The 23,584-nt window shown below is 40.5% G+C and overlaps 1 protein-coding gene across 1 annotated transcript in view; it reads right to left on the reverse strand.

Annotated features, from left to right (window-relative positions):
- Positions 1 to 23,584, reverse strand: part of ADARB2 (adenosine deaminase, RNA specific B2 (inactive)) — a 299,619-nt gene that overhangs the window by 37,953 nt on the left and 238,082 nt on the right. Inside the window, exons 4-5 of the mRNA XM_418563.8 lie at positions 21,046 to 21,160; positions 4,996 to 5,164 (exon numbers count right to left, since the gene is read on the reverse strand). Of these exons, the coding sequence (XP_418563.5) occupies positions 4,996 to 5,164; positions 21,046 to 21,160 (284 nt within the window). The remainder of the gene's footprint in view (positions 1 to 4,995; positions 5,165 to 21,045; positions 21,161 to 23,584) is intronic.

Consider the following 23,584-nt stretch of genomic DNA (forward strand, 5'->3'; position numbering starts at 1 on the left):
TTGCATGCTTTGGGTGTTTTGTCATTTTTTGATGCGGGGATGCGTTTGCTGTCAGGAGGAATTTACAGGCACATTACCTTGCTGCCAGAGGCAGGGAGCTGCACCGCTCCTTCCTTCTGTGGGCTGCAGTGGAATTTCTCAGCCACGCTAATTATACCATCACCCTGATACTGCTCTCTGAAATAATAAAATACCTACAAATTAAGTCCCGCTGCTTGGACTTTGGAGCAAGTACAGTTGGTTTTAAATAATTCACTGCAAAATCAGCTGGGAGAACCAGAGCTGTGCAGTCCTGGCATCTGCTGTGATTATGTTAAGCCTTATTAGTGCCAGGGCAGCTTGCTCTACCTGGAAACAGTTGCTAGGTAGGGTTGGAGCAGTCATTTTTTGGGCTGGGTTGCAGGAGTTCACAGCAATCAGCACCCATTCTATGACTATTCCTCATGGATTAACCTTGCACTCTTCCTCGTACTGAGAAAGGTCTGTGGCCAGAGTGGCTGACAGATTGGGTGATGGACAGCGGATCTAAACATGAGCAGCTCCAGTGAGCCACCAAATGAACCCCTCCATACCACATATGCTTCTGACCCATTTCTGGTATGGTTTTCTGGGGCTTGAACTCAAGCAATAGATTCCTCCCTACCTGGTGGTTGGATGGGTTTAATAATTAAGCACTGAGAATATTGTTATAAATGAGTTTGGTATGCAGTATCATCAACAGTGGCTTTGCAGAGAGCCTCATTTGTGGGAGGCTTGGGGGATGTCAGACTCCAGGGACATGCAGTCTGTGTAAAAGTAGCTGTGTGGGGCATGAGAGGCATTTCTGCAAAGTCACTTCTCCCCCAGCACTTGTGAGTACCATGCAGTCACACACACCTGCACAAAGCCATGAAGAATGAGCCCATAGTAAGTGTACAAATGGAGTTCATTCAGTGGGTGACATCAGTGTGTCACTTTCCACTTCAGCCAGTTTGGCAGTGGCTAAAAGAGCAGAATATGTCCTTAAATTTTGCCTGCTGTGATTTATCAGTAGAGATTTAGCATTTGAGGCAAATTCAAGAAAAAACAACTAAGAATGTAATAAATTTAATCTTTTGTTTAAGTCCATTATTTAACACGCATGCATTTGTTTTGAGCTGATGGCACGAACATTTTGGCATGTACTTGTGGTTTAATATATGTGTTTTGCCCTAAAAAAAGAACAGAGAAGCTATTTTTAGCATGAATATGTAGTTATAGGTAGTTTCTACTGCTACAATCCATCGCTCAGCATAGAGCACAGCATCCTAGAGAAACTAACAGAGGGCTTAAAAAGGTTGTGTTCACTGAGAAGGTAAAAAGAGGAAAGTAAGAAATAGTAGATCTACAGCAAGCAATTGTTTATTTGGGGGGGAAAAAAAAATTGAGTGGACTGGATGAAGACTTCCTTACTTTTAAGATCAACAGTAGTTTGTATCTAAATCTCTTGAAGAACTTCTGTCAAAATCATCCCTCTGGCACCTCTAGGGCCGCTACAACAATAAGACCATTACAGTGTTGATTTATTTTAAGAATAGCTTATTAGTTTTAGTTTTCTTTAGTAAAGAAGTGTTGGATTTTTTTCTTCCCTGTTGGTCTGTTGATACAAATAAACCCACTGAGGTCAATGTGAATTTTACAGCCATCATTGAGAGATAATCAGACTATGATATTTGTGTACCTTTTGATGGTGAATTTTAGAGAAAGATTCTCAAAAGGCCTTTCTCATCCTTCTTTTGTACATCAGAAAACTCACGTCTTACTTTTCATCTTTTCCATGAAAGTATTGAGAACTTGAGGATTATGGTTGTCATAAAAATGAAATCTGGGAGGGGTAGGGGTTTTAATCAGACTGGCTAGAAACTGTCAGGTTTTAGTTGTGCTTTTAGCTTTTATTTAACTCAAGCTCTAGACAATGAATTGTTGAAAGAAAGTTTCCTTTTGAAGTATTTGTCACTCTTGCTTCTTAGAGAGGATAAAGTTCCCATTCTGGAACTCTCTTTCAAAAGCAAAATCGCAAAGCTGCACCTCTAACATTTAACAATATGGAGAGAAAGAAAAAATATAATTTACATATTGCTGCAACTTTGGCTTGTAGATGGAACTATTCCATGATTCACATATCTGAAGCTGTCATCCTATACTCTCTTTACAGCAATGGAAATAAATGGCAATTCATCTCACAATAAATACCGTAATTAGGTCTGCTGAGTCACACTCCATAGATGCTCACCTCTCACTCCTGATGACACAGTAGACACTGGAAACTTGGGGTATCCAGTCCACACTTGGCCGGCTAACTTGACATCTCAAGCAAGGTGTTAAGAACTACAATTGCCTCAGCGAATCCATTTCCCCTGAACATTCGCTCTCTGTCCTGGCCCTTGCCCTCTCCAGCTTCTTTGTCTCTGCTCTTTGAAGCTTTCAAGTTACATTCAGAGAAGAAGAAGTTTTGCATCCACTGAAGTCAATGGCACTATTTGTAAATGCTGAACAAGTGGTTTCTTTACAATAATGTCACACTGAAAGATAAGTCTTGTATTGAAAATTCCTGAAGTTTGAAATCCATGTATGGAAATCAGTTTGAGCAGGTAGGCTTGGTGAGAGGACAACGTGCGACAAATAGGGAATACTGACCCATGGAATAATCTTTCCTGTTTCATAGGGAGAGATGGAAAATTTCAGCTCTTTGAGCCTGCAATGTGTACTATGGTTTCTCTATATTTTTAGTTACAGAATCATCTTTTTGTTTTCAGCGTGTATACTAGTCTGTACAACAGGTTGCTGGTCCAGGAGAGAGAGAACTTGAATTGAGTCAATGCAAATGTGCAACAGCATAGAAGTCCCAATTCTGAGGAGCAAGTATGCAGGGAGTCAGAGTGAAGCTGAATTAACACATCTGTCCTAAAAAAACTGTCTTAGCTGTGCAGCAGTGCCACACGGCTTCTCTGCCAGTGGGAGCATCGTCTCCTTTTGTAAAGGAAAGGGGTAAATGTGATTTCAATATGCTGACAATGCTTCTTTTTTAAAAAATTCATTTGGAATGCTCCCATTTTCTCACTATATGGTGAAGCTCCTGATGATGGTGTAAAACTGATAAGCAACAAATACTGGAATTGGAGAATATGTTACAGCACACAGTTTTTCTTCCACATGGACTTTAAGAAAGCAAAACTTGATTTGACAATATCTCTATCTCTGTCTTTCAAAGCTGCTTAGCCTTGACAATTTTGGTTGAGATTTTTATTATTTGTGCTGGTCAGAGAAGCGGTGGTGTCTGATCTTGACTGAACAGGGAGTGATTTGAAGTTATTGTGAACAGAGCTTGTGCTGCACTGAGGATTCTCTTAACAAAAGACTGTTAACATTGATCCAAATAAAATAATAATATGACTGAACATGTTAGGGATGTGAATCAATACAATAGTCTGAGATACAGTGGTAACACTTGTTTCCCAAGAGACTTTAGCACAAAGCAAGAACTAGGGCTGCTACACTGCTGAAAACATAATTTAATGTAAACTTGACAGCAATTCAGATTGAAATAGAGAGAATATTGTTTTTGATTAAACCCTTCAAGGCTTTTGTCCTCCTTTGTTAGCCAAGCTCATCTACTCAATATACTCTTCTCTTCAGTCCCAGCCTGAAGTGAAAATAACCACTATTCCTATTATCATTGCTTTGGAGCCAACAATGTTATAGGGGCTCACAAGAGCACACAGATTAATCCTTGTGCCTGTGACCTGGTGCAAAGCCTTCTGAAAACAAAGTGAGTTTTTGCACCGAGGCTAGTGGCCTTCAGATAAAATCCCATCAAAATGCAAGCAAGAATGGGAGGAAGAAGTATGGTCTATACATAAGGGCTTTTTGTTTTCTTTCTTCGCTTCCCTCTCTCCTTTCTTGGTTCCTTCCATGTAAGTAAACATCACCTCAGCTTGACTTCTGCTTGGATTTCATAGGACCAAATAATAATCCTAGAAGGGTTCTCAAGTCTCTAGACCAACCTCCTGCTCAAATCAGAGTCACGTTTGAGACTGTTTAAACCAGATGACACAAGACTTTATTCAATTGGGTTTTGAAAACCTGCAGGATGGGAGGGCGACTGAACAACTCTGCTGGGTGCCTTGTTCCACTGCTTGCCTATTCCCATGTGGACAATTTCTCCTTATATCCAGACTGAACTTCTCTTATTTAAGCGCTGTCCAGCTGTCTGTCATCTTCCCACTTTGCACGCCAGTAAAAACCCCAGCTCCACCTTCCTGATGACCTCCCATAGGTTTTGCTGGGTCAGCCATCCTGTTTCTCCAGATGAATGGAGATGATAAGTGAAGTCCCAGGACAGACTCTGGTGTTATCCTACTTGTGAAGATCTTCCAGACAGTGTATGACTCATATAAATGGTAACAAGGGAAGTCTGACTGAAAACAAACAATAATTCCTCCATAGTAACTCTAAAATGCTATGACATTTTAAAACTTCCTAAAGAAGGAGTGAATGAGAGCATTTTGTACTTTGGCAAGAAGTTTACTGTACTGTTAACAGTCTTTGGTTCTCTGGTGAGTCAATGAAGGCATTAACTATCAGCAAATCACTTCCTTGAGGTATTTCAGCACAGCAAACAAGACAGGAAAATGTCTGCAGAGAGCAGAATGACCTCCTTCCAGTGTCTGGCCAGTGAGTGATGTTAATAAGCCTGCACGTAAGGATTTGTACAAAATCGTTAGGCTTCATAAAACACAACTTTATGAGTCATGTCTAATTGCTACCGAAAGGAAACCAGGTAAAGTAAAGGAGCTCATGACCCAACACTCCAGACTGTCTAATACTCATTTTGTACTGTACACAGTATTGGTCCTTCATCAGCCAAAGACTCAGAAACAACAACATGAAGAAAAAAATATTTCAAATGCTTGGAAGATGGATCTATGCCTCTGAAGGCAATGTAGCATTCAAAAAGCATCAGCAAAATTCATTTACCTTAAGTGTAGCTCCAGCTGTGAGTAGAGGAAGTGAATAAATGCCCTTCTTGCCACAATTTCTGCGTGGCAGTCGTTGACCACAAGCCCTTGGTCATTAATGTATTCCCCATTTATACATTTGGTACCCGATGACAGCACAATAACCTGAGCTTGTCTGATGTCCAAACCTGTAGAAAGAAAAACAAAAGGTTGTGAAATTGCCCAGAGGTGAGCATGATATCATAACTGCTAAAGTTCTCACAGCCCACATTTTGATGTGGCTGTAGAGACAGCCTAAATTGGATGCTTGTTGAGGTGCAGATATGGCCTTGGAATATTCAGGAATCTCACATTTCAGTGTTATTAGTATAATAACAGCTCTATTTCAGTCTTGCTGCTAATTCCAAGATAAAAGCTTGCCATGAAGTTTACTTGTTAAATCAATAACTACATCCTAGCAGTGTACATGCTGTAGAGAGGTAATAAAGATCTCCTGCAGTGCTGATAAAAGTGGCTAGGTTTTTATGAGCTGTTGAAGACATTTTCTGGTGGGAACACACACTCCCTGTAATGTTAGTTTTCATTGCTGTTGCACTAGAAGTGCTAAATAAAATGCAAGTAACACTTCTGGAGCTGCTCTTTAAAAATGGCAGAGAACAAACAGATCTGATTCTCAGTACAGTCTCCTTTTTGTTTTTCTGAGAGCAGCTACATCAGTGCCTTTTCTGCTGTGGCCTCAGAGATGGAGCATCCCTTTCTGAGATTGGCTCCATCTACTGCCTTTCAAGATAATGGTGAAAGGGAAGGGAAGGGAAGGGAAAGGAAGGGAAGGGAAGGGAAGGGAAGGGAAGGGAAGGGAAGGGAAGGGAAGAGGGAAGGGAAAAGATGTGCCTGTCTTGGTGCAGTAAGGCACTGGCTAGGATTAAATCTGCATTGTAGCAAAATGCTCACAGAGTTCAGCAGGACATGGGTTTCATTGGCAGACAATTTGAAGGAAGAGCTACGAATGAACTGAGCCCAAACTGAAATTACCTATTGAACAGTACATTTCAGAATGCATCTCTCTGAAAAAGAGAGAACAGCGGAGCAGCTCCTGGAGAAAAAAAAAGAGGATTTTTTTCTGGCATATAGGTGTTTCCTCCAAGCATGACAAAGATTTTTAAGAGGAACAGACTGCGCTTGGCAACTGTACATGTATGCACACATACAGCAGAGCAAGCCAAGCTTGGTTGTGCCAAGTAGTGACACTAAGATACCTTTGGTGATTGCTTAACCACTGGCTGCTGCTCCAGGGAGGGGAGAGCACCCAGGACATTCTGTGCCCTCCCCAGCTGTCTCACATAGATATCCATAAGGTGACTCAGTGGAAACAAAGACTGCCTTTAGGTATGAATGAATCCCTCAAAGTTTCTAACATAGGGTGAGTAGAAAAAATATCACCATAGGCATAATGCTTTTGGTTTTCACAAATTTTGCTTGAGAATGAATACAAAATCCATACACACATTCAGTTTGTTCTTATTCCTATGATCTGATTTTAGCTGTGAAAAAGCTTTAGGAGTTATTTTATAAGGTCAGTAATCTGTTTTTCTTATGATGAATTCTGTTTAGCAGCAGAAAGGAAACAAAAAAATTGTAGAGATTTTTCACGGTTGGGGCCATGTTTTCTCATAAGATCCATGGGCTGGATCTGAGAAAACAGCAGAGCAGAGAAGGAAAGAATATTTTAAACATAAAAGGATGGTGTTGCTGGTAATGCATATACCAGGAAATGATTCCAAAATTATCTTACATCTATACCAATATGATAGCTCCATCAGTAGTCCAAAAGATTTGGTATTATCACGACATTGCATCATTGTGATACATGGGGAAGGTATAAGTAGATTGAAAGCTCAGGTAAACATCTTCTGGTCATGGCAGTCTCAGGTAGAAGTCATTTGTGGTACTAGTGCACATCATGTACACCTGTGTCTGCAGTTTCATCTCTCATTACATTATAGTGTGGCCATAACAATGTACTTGGCAGCATTCAAATACAAAACCACAAAGAATACCCACAAAAGTTGAAGCTGTACGATGTTTGCCTACATGGGAGAATGCAATAGAGAAATTAAATTAAAAAGTGTTTATGTTTATCCTGGTTGTATTACTAGCTGGAAAGTTGAAGTGGATATATTGTTCCATGTATACCAAGAAACATATTTATACTCTGTACATCAGAATTGCTTTGGTGCTTTCGGGGCACTGCCTTCATGAGAAAAGTAATAGGTTTAGATCAGATTGATGCCCACCTAGTTAACTGTGTCCTTTTCATGGGCTAATCCCAAGCATTTCATAAGGCACTGTGCATACTTCTTTCATTTGTGATAAGAGTCATGTGGTTTTTTTTTTGTTGTTGTTGTTTTGTGTGTGTGTGTGTGCTTTTTATTTATTTAGAAATGTTCACAGAGTCTTATTTTCCACTGTATAGTAGAAGCAAAGCAGCAAGAGGCAGTTCCCTAGTTGAGAAACCAACAAACCCTACCTCAGTCTTCTTGAACCTGAAGAGCTCCACTGATACTCCTCAGGGCAGTGAGAAATGCTGCTCCCTTCTTTCATCCTGACTTTCTACTCCTTCCACCTTCTGAAGTGTGTCCTTCCTTTTCCCCTTTCACCCTGCACTGGCTGTACCAGGCTCTGCAAACACCGAGTGAACCATCTATAGAAGCCATCCTGCTCTTCAGTGCATGTGTACTTTACTCATTCACTGTTCCCCAGTCAGCCCAGTGACTTATGTGATGAATTTTAATATTTCAAACTTTTTTTTCATAAACAATCTTTTTTTCTATCATGAATGCATAAGGATCGACACATTCAGTGTTTTCTGTGAGGTTTGGATTTGTTCACAAATGAAAAACAGTCATACAAAGGCACCCAACACTTACTGATGAATGAGAATATGAGTAATATGAATACCTCTGATGTTGTTTGCTATCATAATGTTTATCCACACAGTAATAGCAAAGTCTGCTCAGGATGTTAGGTTTTGGGTGAATTAGCTCCATATGCTGGCTTTCAGTGACACAGGGCCCAGCAGGTAGTCATGTGCAGACGTGGCCTGGGGTGTCTGCCAGGCCTGGCAAGATGCACGTGTTTCCACAACATCACTTTGATGTTGATGTTGCCCAGGGCTGGAGTCAACAGTTTCCAAGAATCTGCAGAACTGGTCTGAGTGTTAAACATTAAGTCTCCATGTATTTTTTATTTGCAATGACAGAAAATATAACCCATGTTCCTCCATTCTTAGAAATACCCAAGAGTTATGTCTCACTACGAAGGCACTCAGAAACATAGGTGTACATGACTTATGCATCAGCTCTGAAATATTTACACCTCACTGGGGAGCCAAATGGAGAAAGTGATCTGTGACCAATATACCACTGCTCAACACTACATGTGAGAGCACCCTGAATTGTGAGAAATGCATCCAACAGCCTGACAGTTTCCTAATGTGTTTGGGGGCATATATGTTAATAGGTTGTTCTCTCACATGCCTTATTTTGTATGTGCATATATTTGGAGGTTTACCCCTGTGAAATGCCTGATATTGCTTTTAACAAATGTAGGGGGAATTTGTCTCTGAGAATGAGACATATGACACTCAGTTGATGGTGGAAAATTTTAACACTGACTGATCACATTGGCATTTTAGGCAGTATTTCCAGCTCTTGAGTCTACATGCGTGCTTCAGTGATTCAGAATTAAAAAGATCTTCTACATGTTTGTCTAGCTTAAAATAAAAAATAAAAAATAAAAAAAAATAAAAAAAAGGAATTGCCAAATTTTGTATTAATACTTTACAGAATCACAGAATCATGAGATTGTAGGGGATGGAAGAGATGTCTGGAGATCACCTAGTCCAACCCACTGCTAAGCAGTTCCCTACAGCAGGTCGCACAGGTAGGTGTCCAGGTGAGTTTTGAATATCTACAGAAGAGACTCCACAACCTCTCTGGGCAGCCTGTTCCAGAGCTCTGTAACCCTCAAAGTTTTTCCTCATGTTCATAATTTATTACTTCCTAATTTATTTTCCCTGCAAAATACTTCACATTTCTCAAGTGATTTCTGATTACAAGTATCAAGTTACCTCCTAAACATCAATTAATTTAACCTCTAATGTGTCAGACCTACACAGAGCTCATCTTTAAGCTATGCTGAGGAAAGCATTGGGTGTGACAAAATCCTAGCTCTAACCTGGCACTATCAGCCATATGCCACCCTCTCTGCTTTGGGGAATGCATCAGGATATAATCCCAGAGCAGCATGATTCTCACCAAGACCCATGTTCTTGTTGAGGGAAGCCAACCTCAGAATAAAGACCCAGGAATCTCACTGTGTTCAGGTGATTTGACAAACAAGGAGAAATGGGCTACATTATTATGACCTTAACTCCTGACCCATTGATTGTCAGAGTACATGAAGCATTTCCTTCCCTCACTGCCTTGTGTGAAAGTAATGTTTGAGAAGACATTAGGCTAGAAGCAACTAGGTGAGCGATTTATAACACGCACTGGCATTAGTTTTCTATTATTTGCCTAAAGACTCTTAATAGCTTTCAATTTGAAGAGGAAATGGAGCAGGGGAAGGAAAATTGGGGAGCTGTGTCAGTGTGCAGGCTGGGGACTGGCTAACACTGTGCTCACAAGGAGAGTGAGAAGGGAATTTGCCACCTTTTCTTTTCCAAAATGGCACCAATTAATTAGTTGCATTATGGAACAAAAATGAGGTCATAAATGCCTCACCCACTCTGATGGCAGATCCCATCTAATGACCTGGCAAGGTAATGAGCCCTCCTGGTGCTCTCAAGGTCAGGCAGGCTGTGTCCCTTCTCACAGCCAAGGGGGACCTCAACCCCACTCATACACATCTTTTTGTGTCAATGATACTCCAGGCCTTCACACCACAGCTAAGCAGCTGAAAAACAACTTGGTTTTTCCACAGGCCACCAGCGGTGGGATTCATTTCAGATATCTGGAATAACTAGAGTTTAGATATCTGTACGTGAGCTAATTGCAGTAAACTCTCTTTACAGTCAGTGGAGAGAAACTTTCCTGGGAGGTGATTCATCTGGCCTATTTTAGATAGTCTGAGTTATGCCTCAATAATGCCACTTTCTCATTGTGAACTCTGAAGACCTGTAACCATCCAGCAGCAGCACAGTTTTATACACTGCAGACAGCTGCTTGTGCTAAGATTTCTCTTGCATACATTCATTCATGAATCGAAACTTCCCAAATCATGAAAGCAAAGTAAAATCAGTGCCTTTTAATTTTTTTTTTTTTCATAGAACCATAGCATCGTTTGAGTTGGACGGGACTCTTAAAGGTCATCTAGTCCAGCTCAATGAACAAGGACTCCAACAGATTGATCAGGTTGCTCAGAGCCCTGTCCAGCCTGACTTCAAATGTCTCCATGGATGGGGCAATCTGTGCCAGTGTCTCACCACTCTCATTGTAAAAAACTTCTACCTTATATCCAAACTAAATCTTCTCTCTTTTACTTTGAAATCATTTCTCCTTGTCCTATCACCACCTCTAGCAGGCTAAAGAATCTGTCCCCTTCCTTCTTATGGCCCCCCTTTAGATACTGAAAGGCTGCTATTATGTCCACCTGGATCTTTCTCTTCTCCAGGCTGAAAAGCCCCAGCTCAGCCTGTCCTCATGCAGAAATGTTCCATCCCTTGGATCATTTCTGTGACCCTCCTCTGGATGTTCTCCAGGTAAGGTCTATGTCTCTTCTGTACTGAGGACTCCACATCTGGATTCAGTACTCCAGGTAAGGTCTCACAGCACAGAGTAGAGGAACAAGATCACCTCCCTTGACTTATTGGTCACGCTTCTTTTGATGCAGCCCAGGATATGGTTGGCTTTCTGCACTGCAGAGGCACACTGCTGGCTCATGGTACAGCCATCCACCGGTATCCCCAAGTCCTTTTCAGCAGGGCTGTGCTCGATCCTTACATCCCCCAGCTTGTACTGATAGTGAGGGTTGCAAGACCTTGCACTTGGATTTGTCGAACCTGAAGAGGTTCTGCTGGGCTCACTACTGAAGCCTGTCTATGTCTCTATGGATGGCATCCCATCCTTTGAATGTGTCAACCATACCGCATGGCTTGGTGTCATCCACAAACTTGCTGGGGTAATTTTTCATTTTCTTTTCCCTACAATAATTGATTATATATATATATATATATATTATTAATGTTAATATATCCATAGATTGTCATATTGCCCTGAGCTGGGCTACTGCACAAATAAAGCAAACAATACTGTCTTTTCCACGTGATCTCCCAAAATATCAGTCTTGCAGCCACAGAGTTTGAATGGAGTGGTTCAGAAAGATACTGACAGAAGAGACAGTAAACAAGAAAAGTATGTAGATTTACTCAGCAAATAAGTTCGATATGAAGAACTGGATGACATGTTATGGACTACAGTTATGAGCTCAGCCATAGTCATAAAAGCAAACTGTCTGCACCCATCTGTTTCCAGACACAGCTCTACCAATAAAACCAGAAGCAGAGTTTTTTGGCTAGTCTAATTGATGTTTCGGCTGACTTTAATAGAATTACTCTCACTTCTAGTGTGCTGTGATCATTAAGACCTTCCATAATACAGAATTCATAGCCCTGCATATTTATGTGTTGGGAAAGGAAAATCAAAATCAGTAGGTAATAGCAAGAGATGTTGACTGCTACCTGCAATCAGAAAACAGCACTTGGTGACACGAAACTTGAATTGCACCTGCCGTATGTTGGAGAACTTACTTCTGTGAAAATCAGTGGGCTTAATTCACATCGAACAGAATGGAGTGTGTAACTGCTAATGCCAGCATACAACTGGGATCACACTTTGGCTTCCCAGCAGCTGGCACAACACGGAGAGAAACATCAGTCAGTGTGCGCGTATCAATTTCGCTGCATGTTTTAGACCCAGCTAGTGGTAATGAAATCTATCTTCTGATTCAACATGACACTGTGAAGACAACTTACTGCCTGGAACATATTCATTTTAAATTGGAAAAAGAATAATCAGAAAAATCAGGTGTGATTAATTAAAAAAAAACCCTGCACCTCTTTTACTGGGTTGGAGACAACTGACACAAAATACTGTGCAGTGAAAAGGAAATCCAGAAATAATGATGGTGTAACATCAGCTCTTGTGAATAATTCATGGGGTACAATTTCATGTTATTTTAAATGGTGCAGCTTCTCTCTTTGATAAGCAATAATTTTATGTTCTTTCTTTACCTTTTCTAACAAGTCAGTCAAAAGGATTGTCTATTGTTATCTGCAAAACAGTGTATTTGGAATAATTTTTGAGGCAGCTTAATAGAGCTCTGATCACAGAGGAGTTTTTTTAATCCCTTCTACTCATAGCTGAATAAGTTCAGGTTTCCATTTCAGGTTTGTTTAGGGAAGGAAAATTTTTTGATGCTACACAGTCCTGACAAGTCCTGCATTATTTTCTGCTATCTTCTTCCATAGCAGCTTTACCATATCCACAGAATGGTTTCAATTTTGTAATAGAAGATAGTCAAGATATGAGAAGGCAGTGGCAGAGAAAAACTGCCCCTGGGGACAAGCCAGGGGTGCATGACCACTCCAGGACAGGTGCCTGAGCACCACCAGGCTGGAGACTGGGGCCACATGCAAAATGCTTCTGCAAAAGTAGCAAAGAACTCTTCTCCCTGTGCCCTCCAAAATAGTGCTCTCTGGAAGTCTTCAAGAATCATACAGATGTGACACTGAGGGACATGGTTGAGCGGGCATGGTGGTGATGGATTGATGGCTGAACCAGATAATCTTAATGGTCTTTTCCAACCTTAATGGGCCAGTGATTCTGTGAAAACACCAGGAAATGCACACATTGCTCTGAAAAGGAGCTGAAATATTTGCCCTCTTCAGTTGTGCTTGCTTAGGGCTCAGTCTATGACTAGCAGTGAAGAATGTCTTCACCCATGTCCATCAGTCTGGGCTACTTTCATCTGCCACGTAATTTGGTGATGCACTACATCTCCCTCTTCTGAGATTTTAAGAGCAGTGCCATCAACATGTGGTGAAATCAAGAAAGCTGAGGCACAAGATACATGGGTGCTTGGCACAACATGCTTTGCTCACAGGTTGTGCACTTCCATCACTGGGAGCTCTGCTGTCCCCAGGTCTGTGAAGGGAAAAAAAAACACTCACCACTCCAAAAAATGGACATGCAGCCATATGACAAGAAGTGTACAGAGCAGGTACAATTTACAGTATGCATTCAGCTACTAGCAGTATGAATTTGCCAGTCATAAAGAAGTCTGAATAACAGACAAACACATGGCTAGCAAATAGTAGGAATATAGCAGTTGCTAGCTGTGGAGTTAAAGACATTTAGAAGTGTAAATGAAATGTAGACTTTGAAATGCTGGAGCTGTGCAGGGATTCTTTTTTTCTGCTGTCAAAATACTGTGGGTTATGTGAAAGGTAATATGTAGTATTTCTGTGGGAGGAGCAGGTGCAGAGGGAGCTGCTGGTGGGTAATCCTGCTGAGGGCTGATGTCTGCAGGGCTCCTCATGTTCTATGTCATAGAGCAGGGGCAGCACTCTCTGCCAATGGAAGCCAGGCCCATGGTTTTGTATGAAAATGGCCACGGCTCTGCTTTCAAAGCTGGGAATGCCCAGCTTCCCTGTACCACTAGGTGCTGCTTTGTAAACAAAGCCCAGGTCCAGTTTCACCAGAAGAAAAATTTCTTTTTGACACAGGGTGGTTTTGAAAAGCTCAATCAGATCTCTTGGTTCCTGTCAAAGAGCTCTTGCACTTAATTCATTTTGCAAGATGCTCCTATGCAGGTCTTTTCAGTAAATCTCCTTCCCAGCCCAGAAAAGAGCCCAGGCTGAGGTGAATCAGAAAACAGGGGTAAAATTGCAGAGGGCTGCAGAAAAAAGTGACCTGGACAGAAAGAGTGCAAAAATTAAATGTAAAAACCTTTTCTAGGCAATGCCTGTGAAAGCGGTCTAAGTGCCAACAAATAGCTGAAGGGTACAAACTCCAAGGACAGAAGTGGGTACCAAATGCACAATTTAGGGCAGTGTGACTGAGGACCTTGGATGAAATTGCAGAAAATAAAAAACAGCCCAAATAACTGGCAAGAATGGTTAACAATGAGGACTATTAGACTAGAATGCTTTCCCAAGGTACTGTTGAAAGCCACGTTGGTAATTGATTCATTTAAATCTAGATCAGAAAAATGCACTCAGGAATGCACTACAGGGAACCATCTTGTGCTTGCAGGGAAATGGACTGGTCTCTCCCGGTTCTCATTTCCATGGTCCATTTCTCTCCTTTCCTTAGTAGACAGAAAGTAGAAAATCCCATCAGCTCAGCTTCTACAAAGAATGGAGGGAGACGGTGCTGTGCTTGCAAGCCCCAGTGTGTTCCCTTCCCTTCCCTTCCCTTCCCTTCCCTTCCCTTCCCTTCCCTTCCCTTCCCTTCCCTTCCCTTCCCTTCCCTTCCCTTCCCTTCCCTTCCCTTCCCTTCCCTTCCCTTCCCTTCCCTTCCCTTCCCTTCCCTTCCCTTCCCTTCCCTTCCCTTCCCTTCCCTTCCCTTCCCTTCCCTTCCCTTCCCTTCCCTTCCCTTCCCTTCCCTTCCCTTCCCTTCCCTTCCCTTCCCTTCCCTTCCCTTCCCCTTTCTCTCTGTGGGGTTTGGAAATCTAGAGGAGAGGAAGAGTGGAGGGACGGTCAGTGCAGACTTCCACACGCTTCGCCCCATATCAAGTCCATGAGGACTAAATTAACAGTGGCAGAATCAATGCTATTTGAGGGTTCTTTCATGTGAGTGTGAACATCAGTTCTCTTCAGGAACAGAGCTATGTAGCAGCTTACAGATAACTTCTAATTTTAAAACAAGAGTGAATCGCACTTTCCTTGCCAGGTTCTGCATACAGATATCTGTTTCTCTAATAAATGCTGTGCCACTGATATCTAAGTATTAAGTAAATTGACAGTCTTCCGTGCTAGTGAGATCCTTAATTAGAGTGAGAAAGGATGAGATCCTGAATGTGGATTTTGGCAGGTAAGTGCAGAAGAAACTTATTCTCAAATGTTTTTTCTTAAGTATACTTTCATTTTGAAAATCTCCCTATCTCTTTTACTGGGCCACAGAGAAATCCAGTCGTAGATGTCCCTTTGCTTTTATTCACTAAGAAATGTCAATCTTTCAGATCAGATGCACTGTTTGTATTGGGACTGGACAATGTCTAGTCTGGCTTTCCAGAATGAAAATCTGAGCCTCCCAACTCCTTGCTTCATACATGTAAGGACAGGAACAGAATGTCTGCTTTCCATTTTCGTGTTTTATGTTAATTATCATCACCTAGTGGCCAGTGCAGCAATGCGTAACTCAGAAACAGGGCTTTGCCTACATCCAGGTTCGGAGAGGTATCAGTTGCTATTTCGTTCAGAAATACTGTTTAAACAACAAGAACCAAAAGGTCCAGAGACAGTCAATGATTTGGGATGAAAGGGTCAATGTCTGTGAAGAACCAGCTGCTCTGAAATGGAAAACAAGGCAACCAGTGGGCACAGCGGGGATGGAGATGTCTGCCTCAGGAATACTTCAGATGCCTATAGCTTATGCAACAGGTGGAACGTGGGGGATTAATTGTCTCCTCAGGTTGGGTCATTCTACCATGGGAGTTCCTAAACGTGCAGAGAGAAGAGGGCATTCTCTCATGTTCTTGTTGAATCTCTGCTATCAAACAGCGAGAAGGACAGATTTAGGTTAGACAGTAGCAGCAAGGAAGGGCTGGAGTGCTGACCTTGAAAGGGTTCTGTATTTTTCCAATTTCTGCTTAATATAAAATATGTAACAAGGGATGGGGAGATGACCTTAAGCCTGTTTTTTTTTTCCCCCCCCACTCTGTGCAAGGGAAGTAGGCTGCACAGTCACATCTCATCTCGTATTTTCTGTCTCTAAGACAATATATCTTGAATCATTTTCTACTTCTTAGCACCAGTTTATCAAAAGAAATGGAGAAACCTCCTGTACCACTCTTGTGAGGGGAGTACTTGCAGCAGTATGCTTAAGCCCATGTTTTCAAAGAAGTGGTGGACCTGGTGGAACCACAGTTTCAACCTCAGACTGTCATTTGGGCTGGAATTTGGAAATCTAAATCTGTGGGGTCACAGAAATCCCAGTATGCCCACTATAAGTCTAGATCATACAGTGCAGAAATAGAATTGCAACTGTGGAACATGGATGTTCTAATTGAACTCAAAGTTACTTAGAGAGATTCTGAAGATTATTGCTTTAAGGCTTTTAGCAACAGAAAAACACTTCTCTGAGAAACACAATGACATGTATGGTTTCTAACTAGATAGCTAATGTTTTAAAATGATTCAGGAAACCCCAGCATCTTGTGGTAATGTGTCAGCTTGGGCACATGTAAGTAGTGAATAACATTTCCAAGAATGACAGATGAATTTGGGCCACCTCCTTAAAAGCATCAGGAAAAAGAAGCTGAAGAGACCTCATGAGGTTTTCAAAAACAAGTCAGCAGTTTGGGCACCCAATTTCCATTTCAGGAATCTAAGTTTCACTGAAAAACCATACATGTCTCAGGGGAACACAGGTGCTTAGTATCCATTTAACTATACTATGCAAATAGGTCTGGAAAGCCTGAGTTCCTCCTGTGAATGTCTTCTTGAGGGGATTTGCCATGCTGTAACTTATTCGATTCCTCCAACTGTTTTTTTGGATACTTGAGTTCAATCTGGAATGGAGCAATTGATTTTCTACACAGGGCCTGCATTTTCTACTGTATTTTACTAGTTTCCAACTTCCTACTTAAGCTAAAGAAGAGAAGGCAATTGGACATCAATATTCTTGATTGTTTTTAGATGTCAGACTTTATGAATCTTAATATACTGTAAAGATCCATGGAGACATATTGTCATCTTTACTTTTTTTCTGTTATTCCACTTAGCAATTATTAAGATCTGTTCCATGAGGTATAGATGATAATTTACCATCTTTTATCACAGCATGAAATTGCTATTAAGGGATCTTTTGTCCAGTTCATCTTTATTTCATACAAGATAACTGAAAAGACCTCGTAGTTTGCTTTTAACATCAAAATGATTGTCAGACTAAAAAAAAAAAAGTAGAAAAAGGATAGAAGAAGAGAGAAAATTGAAATGAGAAATCAACTTATAACCTTTTTCTATGAATGCCATGCTCCTGTGAAAAGGACTGAACTTTCTTAATGCTTCATTTTTAACAGAAGGCATGACAAAAGGTTCCTATTGGTATTTAAACTGCTAAGATTTGTCAAACACAAATGGGAAAATAGTGTTTAAATAGCAGTCTCGTTTTGCCTATAGTAATTATGGGAGGGTTTCTTAGCAAAAAGGACCTCAGCAGTCAGCATCTTTGCAATGAGCAGCAGGTATTCTTTACTGGGTTCACTGATTTCATGTAGAACACAAATGTATGCTTGTATTTGTTCAGAACTGGCAAAGGCAAACTCTGTCAATGATGAGGATAAACACTGTGAATGACACCTGTGTTTAGATCACAGCACTCAGCATGAAAGATGAAATATGTCTCCCTCTATGGCCAGCCATCAATATTTCTCAACACCCTTTCCTCCTTTCTCTTGGTCTGCTGTCTTTATCTTTTTGTCCTGCAGGGTTGCCAACTTCAAAATATAAAAGCCAGTCCCTGGCAATATTGAAGAAAGGGCTGGTATGGACATTTGGAACACAAGCATTGTCCTGAGAACCTTAGATCCCATTAGAACTGAATAATTCTATGATTCCGTGACCATAAGTCTACATCTAAATGAGATACATCTAAAAAGTCGAATTAGGGAATTTTTGAGAGTATTTTAAAGATATGTCTGCTTAGCAGCAACCAGAAAATCTGAATATGACACAGAAATCCAAGTCTGAGGACTTAGTCTGATGTACAGTATTATTCTCAACGAACATGCCTGAATCTTTCAGCCAAAAAGCGTTACAATCAAGTTCATTTTTGATTTATTATCATGTTTCAATTACTATATTACATCAGATAACATCACATCAATCAGTGTGATAATTTGCTCTTACCTAGGCAGAATTTTTGAAAGAATGTCTTGGTATCTACTAGTCAAATGTTACTTTCACAAAAGGTATCAATATTTTAAGTTTCATCACAATTCAGAGCAAAGGATATGTAAATACATTGGACTGCAATGTTTTGCTGACTAGAATTTGTTACTGTGGAACATTTACAGTCAGTCAATAACATCATTTTCTACACTTTTTTCCCCCCTACTTTGGAATTTGCCCTGGGTGCCACAGCGTAAGTCAATTATAGAGACTAAATGTAGCTCCCTGGTTTCCCTGGGAAACTGAAATGGCAAAAAAAAAAAAAAAAAGAAAAAAAAAGTCAGAGTTCAGGAAGAGAAAAGCAATCTAGCACAATTCTGTTTTGTCTGTAGCGATTTTGTATTATCTCAACAGTAGTTACCACAGAGTCACATTGTGCTTTTTACCAGCTTTGTCTGAAAACCCTACAAGCACAGATAAATCTGTCTCTAGTTGAGATTGTATTGAAGAGAAATGAAGGCAAAAATAATTTTTTTTTTTTAAAGAGTTGTACATAATACCAAACAAAACTATACATTACCAGATTTGTTTTTATTGGTATCATTAGTACGTTATTTTCAGAGATCTAAGCTTTCTGACAGAAAAAAAAAACATGATAAATCTGTATATATTTGATTATGTGATGGGAAAAGCCTGTCTGTGCCATATTTGATCAGACTGTCAAGTTCCTTGCTCCCTTTGGGGATGAAGAAAAGACCACAGAGCTACAAGTTTAGTACAGGAAATGACACAAATGGTGAATTATTTGTCATGCGATGTCTGGCAGACATTCTTAAGTTGGAAGGAACTTGGATCTTCCTGGAAAACATGCCAAGATAAGGCTGTTCTTAGCTTTCCATCTTCTGTGAATCGGATTATATCTGTGAATCTACTTCTAGGGCTCCACAAGACTAGTAAGGTATTGATGAACTGGGTGGTTGACAGGTTGGGGGAATTCATAAAAGGAAATTCAGAGTTAAAACAGAAGCCTTGAGAAAAATAGTTTATGAACAGAAGCACAATTATACTTTGTCTAAAGATGACTAAGAAGAATATGAAATATGAATGTGTAAAAACCCACCAAAGGCATGGGACTCATAAAGACACAGTGGGAGGACTCTTTCACTCCTTCTCCAAAGACAAGGTGCAGGCAGATGGCCAGGATTCTGGCAGGGTTCTGAACAAGCTCTTTCCCTTCCCTAGCACTGTACCTTCTCTGCAGCTACAATTTTAAAGCTATGACTCCTCCCCCCATATGATAACGAGGTTTTGAACTGTCCCTCCTATGTCTGCTTCTTCAGTGACAGAGCACCAAGTCTGCATTAGCTCCATCATATTTGTTTGTAAGCTGATCCAGGCCTGGGTCTAAAGGATGCTGGAGCTCTACCTTGGCAACTTATGAATGAGGTGAAAGTCTTACAGACAAAATACACGTTGAGTGTAGGAAAGCTGAGCAGGGTCACTGAGATGAGGACATCTCCACCTCAAAAATTTGTTAAGGAAACAATTCTTGTCTCCTGTAACTTAGGTTCTTCTAAAAGTCGAACCTTTTTTCTTTGTGGTCCTCCTGCTTGGAAAGAGCTCCTTGAAATAAATAAAGGTCTCCTCTTAGTATTGAATATGTCTACTGAGGTTCTTAGGTCTCGTATACCATGTCTTATGTTTGTACAATCATAGAATTATAAAATCATAGAATATCCTGAATTAGAAGGGAGTCAAAAACTTCAGCAAGTCTAATTCATAGTTCTACATAGGATCACCTAAAAATTAAATGGTGTTCTTTTTAAAACACTGCATCTATGCAGCACTTCAGAAATGGTAGTCTCATCCATGTCTGTCAATGAAAATAGATGAACCATGATGATATACGACTTATCCTGGAAATAACTCATTTTGAACCAGAGATGGAAAATACTTCTAGGTCAACTCTTCTATTTCTAACCACTGGATTTCACTGCTCACTCTTATCACATCAGAAAGAAGAATAAGTTACTCTGCACAGAATTTGTAGAGGAATCTAGGCTCTGTGGTTGGAGAAGACCCAGCAGATAATCCTGTCTGCATCCTGCTGCCTCGCAATATTCACAGATGTTCCTGTTGAGTCAACCTAATACAATCATTGAAAAGAACCAGGAAGACAAGCCTGGATGAATTATACATGCCCTTCCCCCGTGAGCTTATCCCTTCATTTCTAAACTCAATCCACCACTCCATGTGTCTGAATGAGAATGAAGTTTATGGCAGCCTCTCTACTGCTGGCAGCCTCATAAATACTGAGGTGCCTGCGCTGAGGTAAGCTCACAAGGGAGGAAAAGCCATTTATGCAACAGTTTCATCAATGAAATAAGGATTTCTGTATGGTACCTGTCCTTCAGTTAAGTCTTACCATGCATGAATATAAAATTTTGACCCTGTTGATAAGCACTTCTTGTGGTCAGAGAAGTGCAGAATTAAAACTGTGCATGCTTTGGGTTTCTTGTCTTTGGAAAGGAACCAGGCTGAGATTTGCTTTTACTGTCAGTCTGAAACAAAGTTTATGGTGGCCTTGTACAAACAGAACTCAATTTTTCCAAATCTTAAAAAAAAAAACCCAGTTAATAAATAATACAGCCTCGTTATTGATAACTACCAAACCCCCATCTATCAGAAAATGCAAAATCAGACAGGTCTGCATTTTGTCCTGTAAACACGGAAATGTAGGGACATATTTATGAATAAATCTTTACCTCCGTTGCCAATATTTTTTATGTGAACCTACTTGAGGTGTAAATATTTAATGCTTCTTTTCTCTGCATTACTATTTATTGTTCTGTGTGGGAGCAAAGGCATCCTTCAATACTGTGGACTAGGTAAATAATGTATTACTTAGTCATGAAAAATGCCAAGGAAAATAAATGAGAGGATAGGATATCTTACCTTTGGTCATCACAATTCCTGCAAGAGTTTTGTGGCGTGCATGCATGGAAGTGAAATTGTCTGTCAGCTCCTGGAACTTCTGTGTAACCATTTGGTACACGGAGTCCGCAAAGTCCTGAAAGACACAGTCAGAAAGAATTCTTTCACTTTCTTTGATTGAAGCACCTGGGCGTTTCTGCAGATTAATCACCTGCTGTCAACTGCTGAGAAGTTCCTTTTAGAATTAGACACCACCTACCTGAGCAGAGATGAAAGGAGCATCTCTTTTGACTGCCCTCATCCCCCTCAGATTTGGCTGGTGTGAGGTTCTAAGGCCAAATGAACTGACTTAAAAATAAGACTTGTATTGACTCGGATTAGTGGTAAAGGGACTTTTCTTGAGCCTCCTAGCTGTTGATGGAGGATCAATTCACAGAATATGTGTTGGTCCTGTAAGATATGAAGAGGTGAACATCTGCCCCACAAAACCATGTGGATGTGGGTTAGATATCACCAATGTCAAAGTTTACTGTTTCTCAGGATTTTTATTGTCAATGAATACTGAGGAAGGAAAAATTCCTTTAGACCACTGAAGCCTAAGAGCTGAGCTGAAGACTGGGTTACAGGTAAGGTGTCAAAAGACTGCAGTCAAGGTGAGTTTTGATGATGAGCTTGTACTGAGGTAGAAGTCAAGCAGGGTAAGAAGTCTAAGTAGTGAATTCTGTAGACTGCATGCAAATGTGAACCTAAAACATCTGAGGTGCTCCCGAGAACACTACTACTTGAACTGCTTCCCTGCAGAAACATTTGGTATCCTTTAGTTCACCTAATCTGTGCACTTTGGTTGGCAGAGTCTTTCAAGCATACATTACAGATAAGTCAGCAGAATGCTGTTCATGAGCATAAGTTATTCTCAGAGTGCTTTACCAGTCTGAGCATAAAAAAGTAAGATACAAAGGATTTTTAATTTGAGCCATCTGAACTTTCAGGTAAAACCAAGCTGCACCTACAAATCCTTCTGAGACCAGCTACTGGAGACCAGAGATTACTCTGGGGTGCTGGATGGAGACCTTCTGTAGACTGTTTGGTCCCAAGTGAGCATGCCTTTGTTAGGAAAGGTGTCTTGACCAAACAACAGTTCCTGTTATTCTTCTGGTGTTGGGCTAAGCTCACCTGGGATGATGTCCTGGTACAACAGGTCCTCTTGTAGGTGGGCTCATGGCACACAGGGATAAGACACTGAGGGTGATATTCAGCTTCCCTTACCCTGAAAGCTCCATGGTCATGCAGAAGTAAGGAAATATATCTAAGAAGATCTATTTATTTTTTCTTCTAAGACTGCTAATAATTATGAAAACATGTTGGTGAAAACATAGTCTTTTAACTGGGAGAACACAGAACTATTTTTTAGAGAAAAGCAGATTCTAATTCACCAATATTTTTGGTAATACTTGTGCCACTGAGAGCCTCTACAGGCTGCACACCATATGTTTCTACAGTTTGTTGATGAAAGTCAGCTTAATTTTTAAATATTATTACAAGAAATATATACAAAATTGAATTAAATAGAACACAACAACAACTAGACAATCTCCTTTTCATAAAACCTGGAATATTTTTTTCCACGGACAATCCTTACTAGTGATTGCAACTTGATCAAGTACATAAAGATAGGATTCCTTTTAAATGGCACTTTTTTGTTGTTTTGCTAAGTGCAGCTTTCAAAGGTGTTGCTCTTGGAAACAGCCATTTACCCACAAGAAGGAAGACAGTTTAATATAACATGGAGTAAAATGTGCTGGCTTGCTTCAAAAGAAGGAAAGAGGCATTTAAACTCATCTGTGAGATACATGCAAAATACTACACTAGAATTAGATGAAAACTAAGAAAAATTATCAAAACCAGTTTGACAGCTCCTAAATGGAATTTCACTTTGACTGCATTTAAACCTCTTCTAATCTAATTGTCCACAACCACCATGTGAGCAAGGTATTGCTCATACAGTGCTTCTGAAGGATGAATTTTGGGTCAATTCTCATTTGTCAAGCATCAAGGCACCCTTGTGATATAAATGCAATTATAACTGCTTTACAGATGAATGAATGAAGGCACTAAAAGGGTGAGGGACTGGTCCAAGGGAATAGCATGGAGCAGGGCAGAGCCAGGTGTTCTGATTTACCGATGTTCTGGCTATGCGCTCAGTGCTGGAACGCTGCCTGTCTTTCATAATATGAAAGTTTGTTTCTAACTTGTTTTCCCTACTGGAGAGTGACTTCATCCATAACGGAAAACTAAAGTGTATTTGCAGTACAGATATAGCTGGGTCCCATATGGTGGACTGAAAATCTGATCAGCTTTATTTAGACTAGGAAGAAAGGGGGGAAAAAAGGAGTATAACAATAAAAATATCTGCACCATCATTTTAAACAAGCATCAAATCACAGATTTCATCTCCTGCAGCACTGCAGTTCAATCCATGCCTGCACTTCTAGAGTACCCTCCAAATCTGCATCCCAGGGCATTTTGCACTCATTAAGAGTTAATTAGCTTAGAGGCACAT

The sequence above is a fragment of the Gallus gallus genome, chromosome 2 (genome assembly GCF_016699485.2).
Source record: "Gallus gallus isolate bGalGal1 chromosome 2, bGalGal1.mat.broiler.GRCg7b, whole genome shotgun sequence".
NCBI lineage: Eukaryota > Metazoa > Chordata > Aves > Galliformes > Phasianidae > Gallus > Gallus gallus.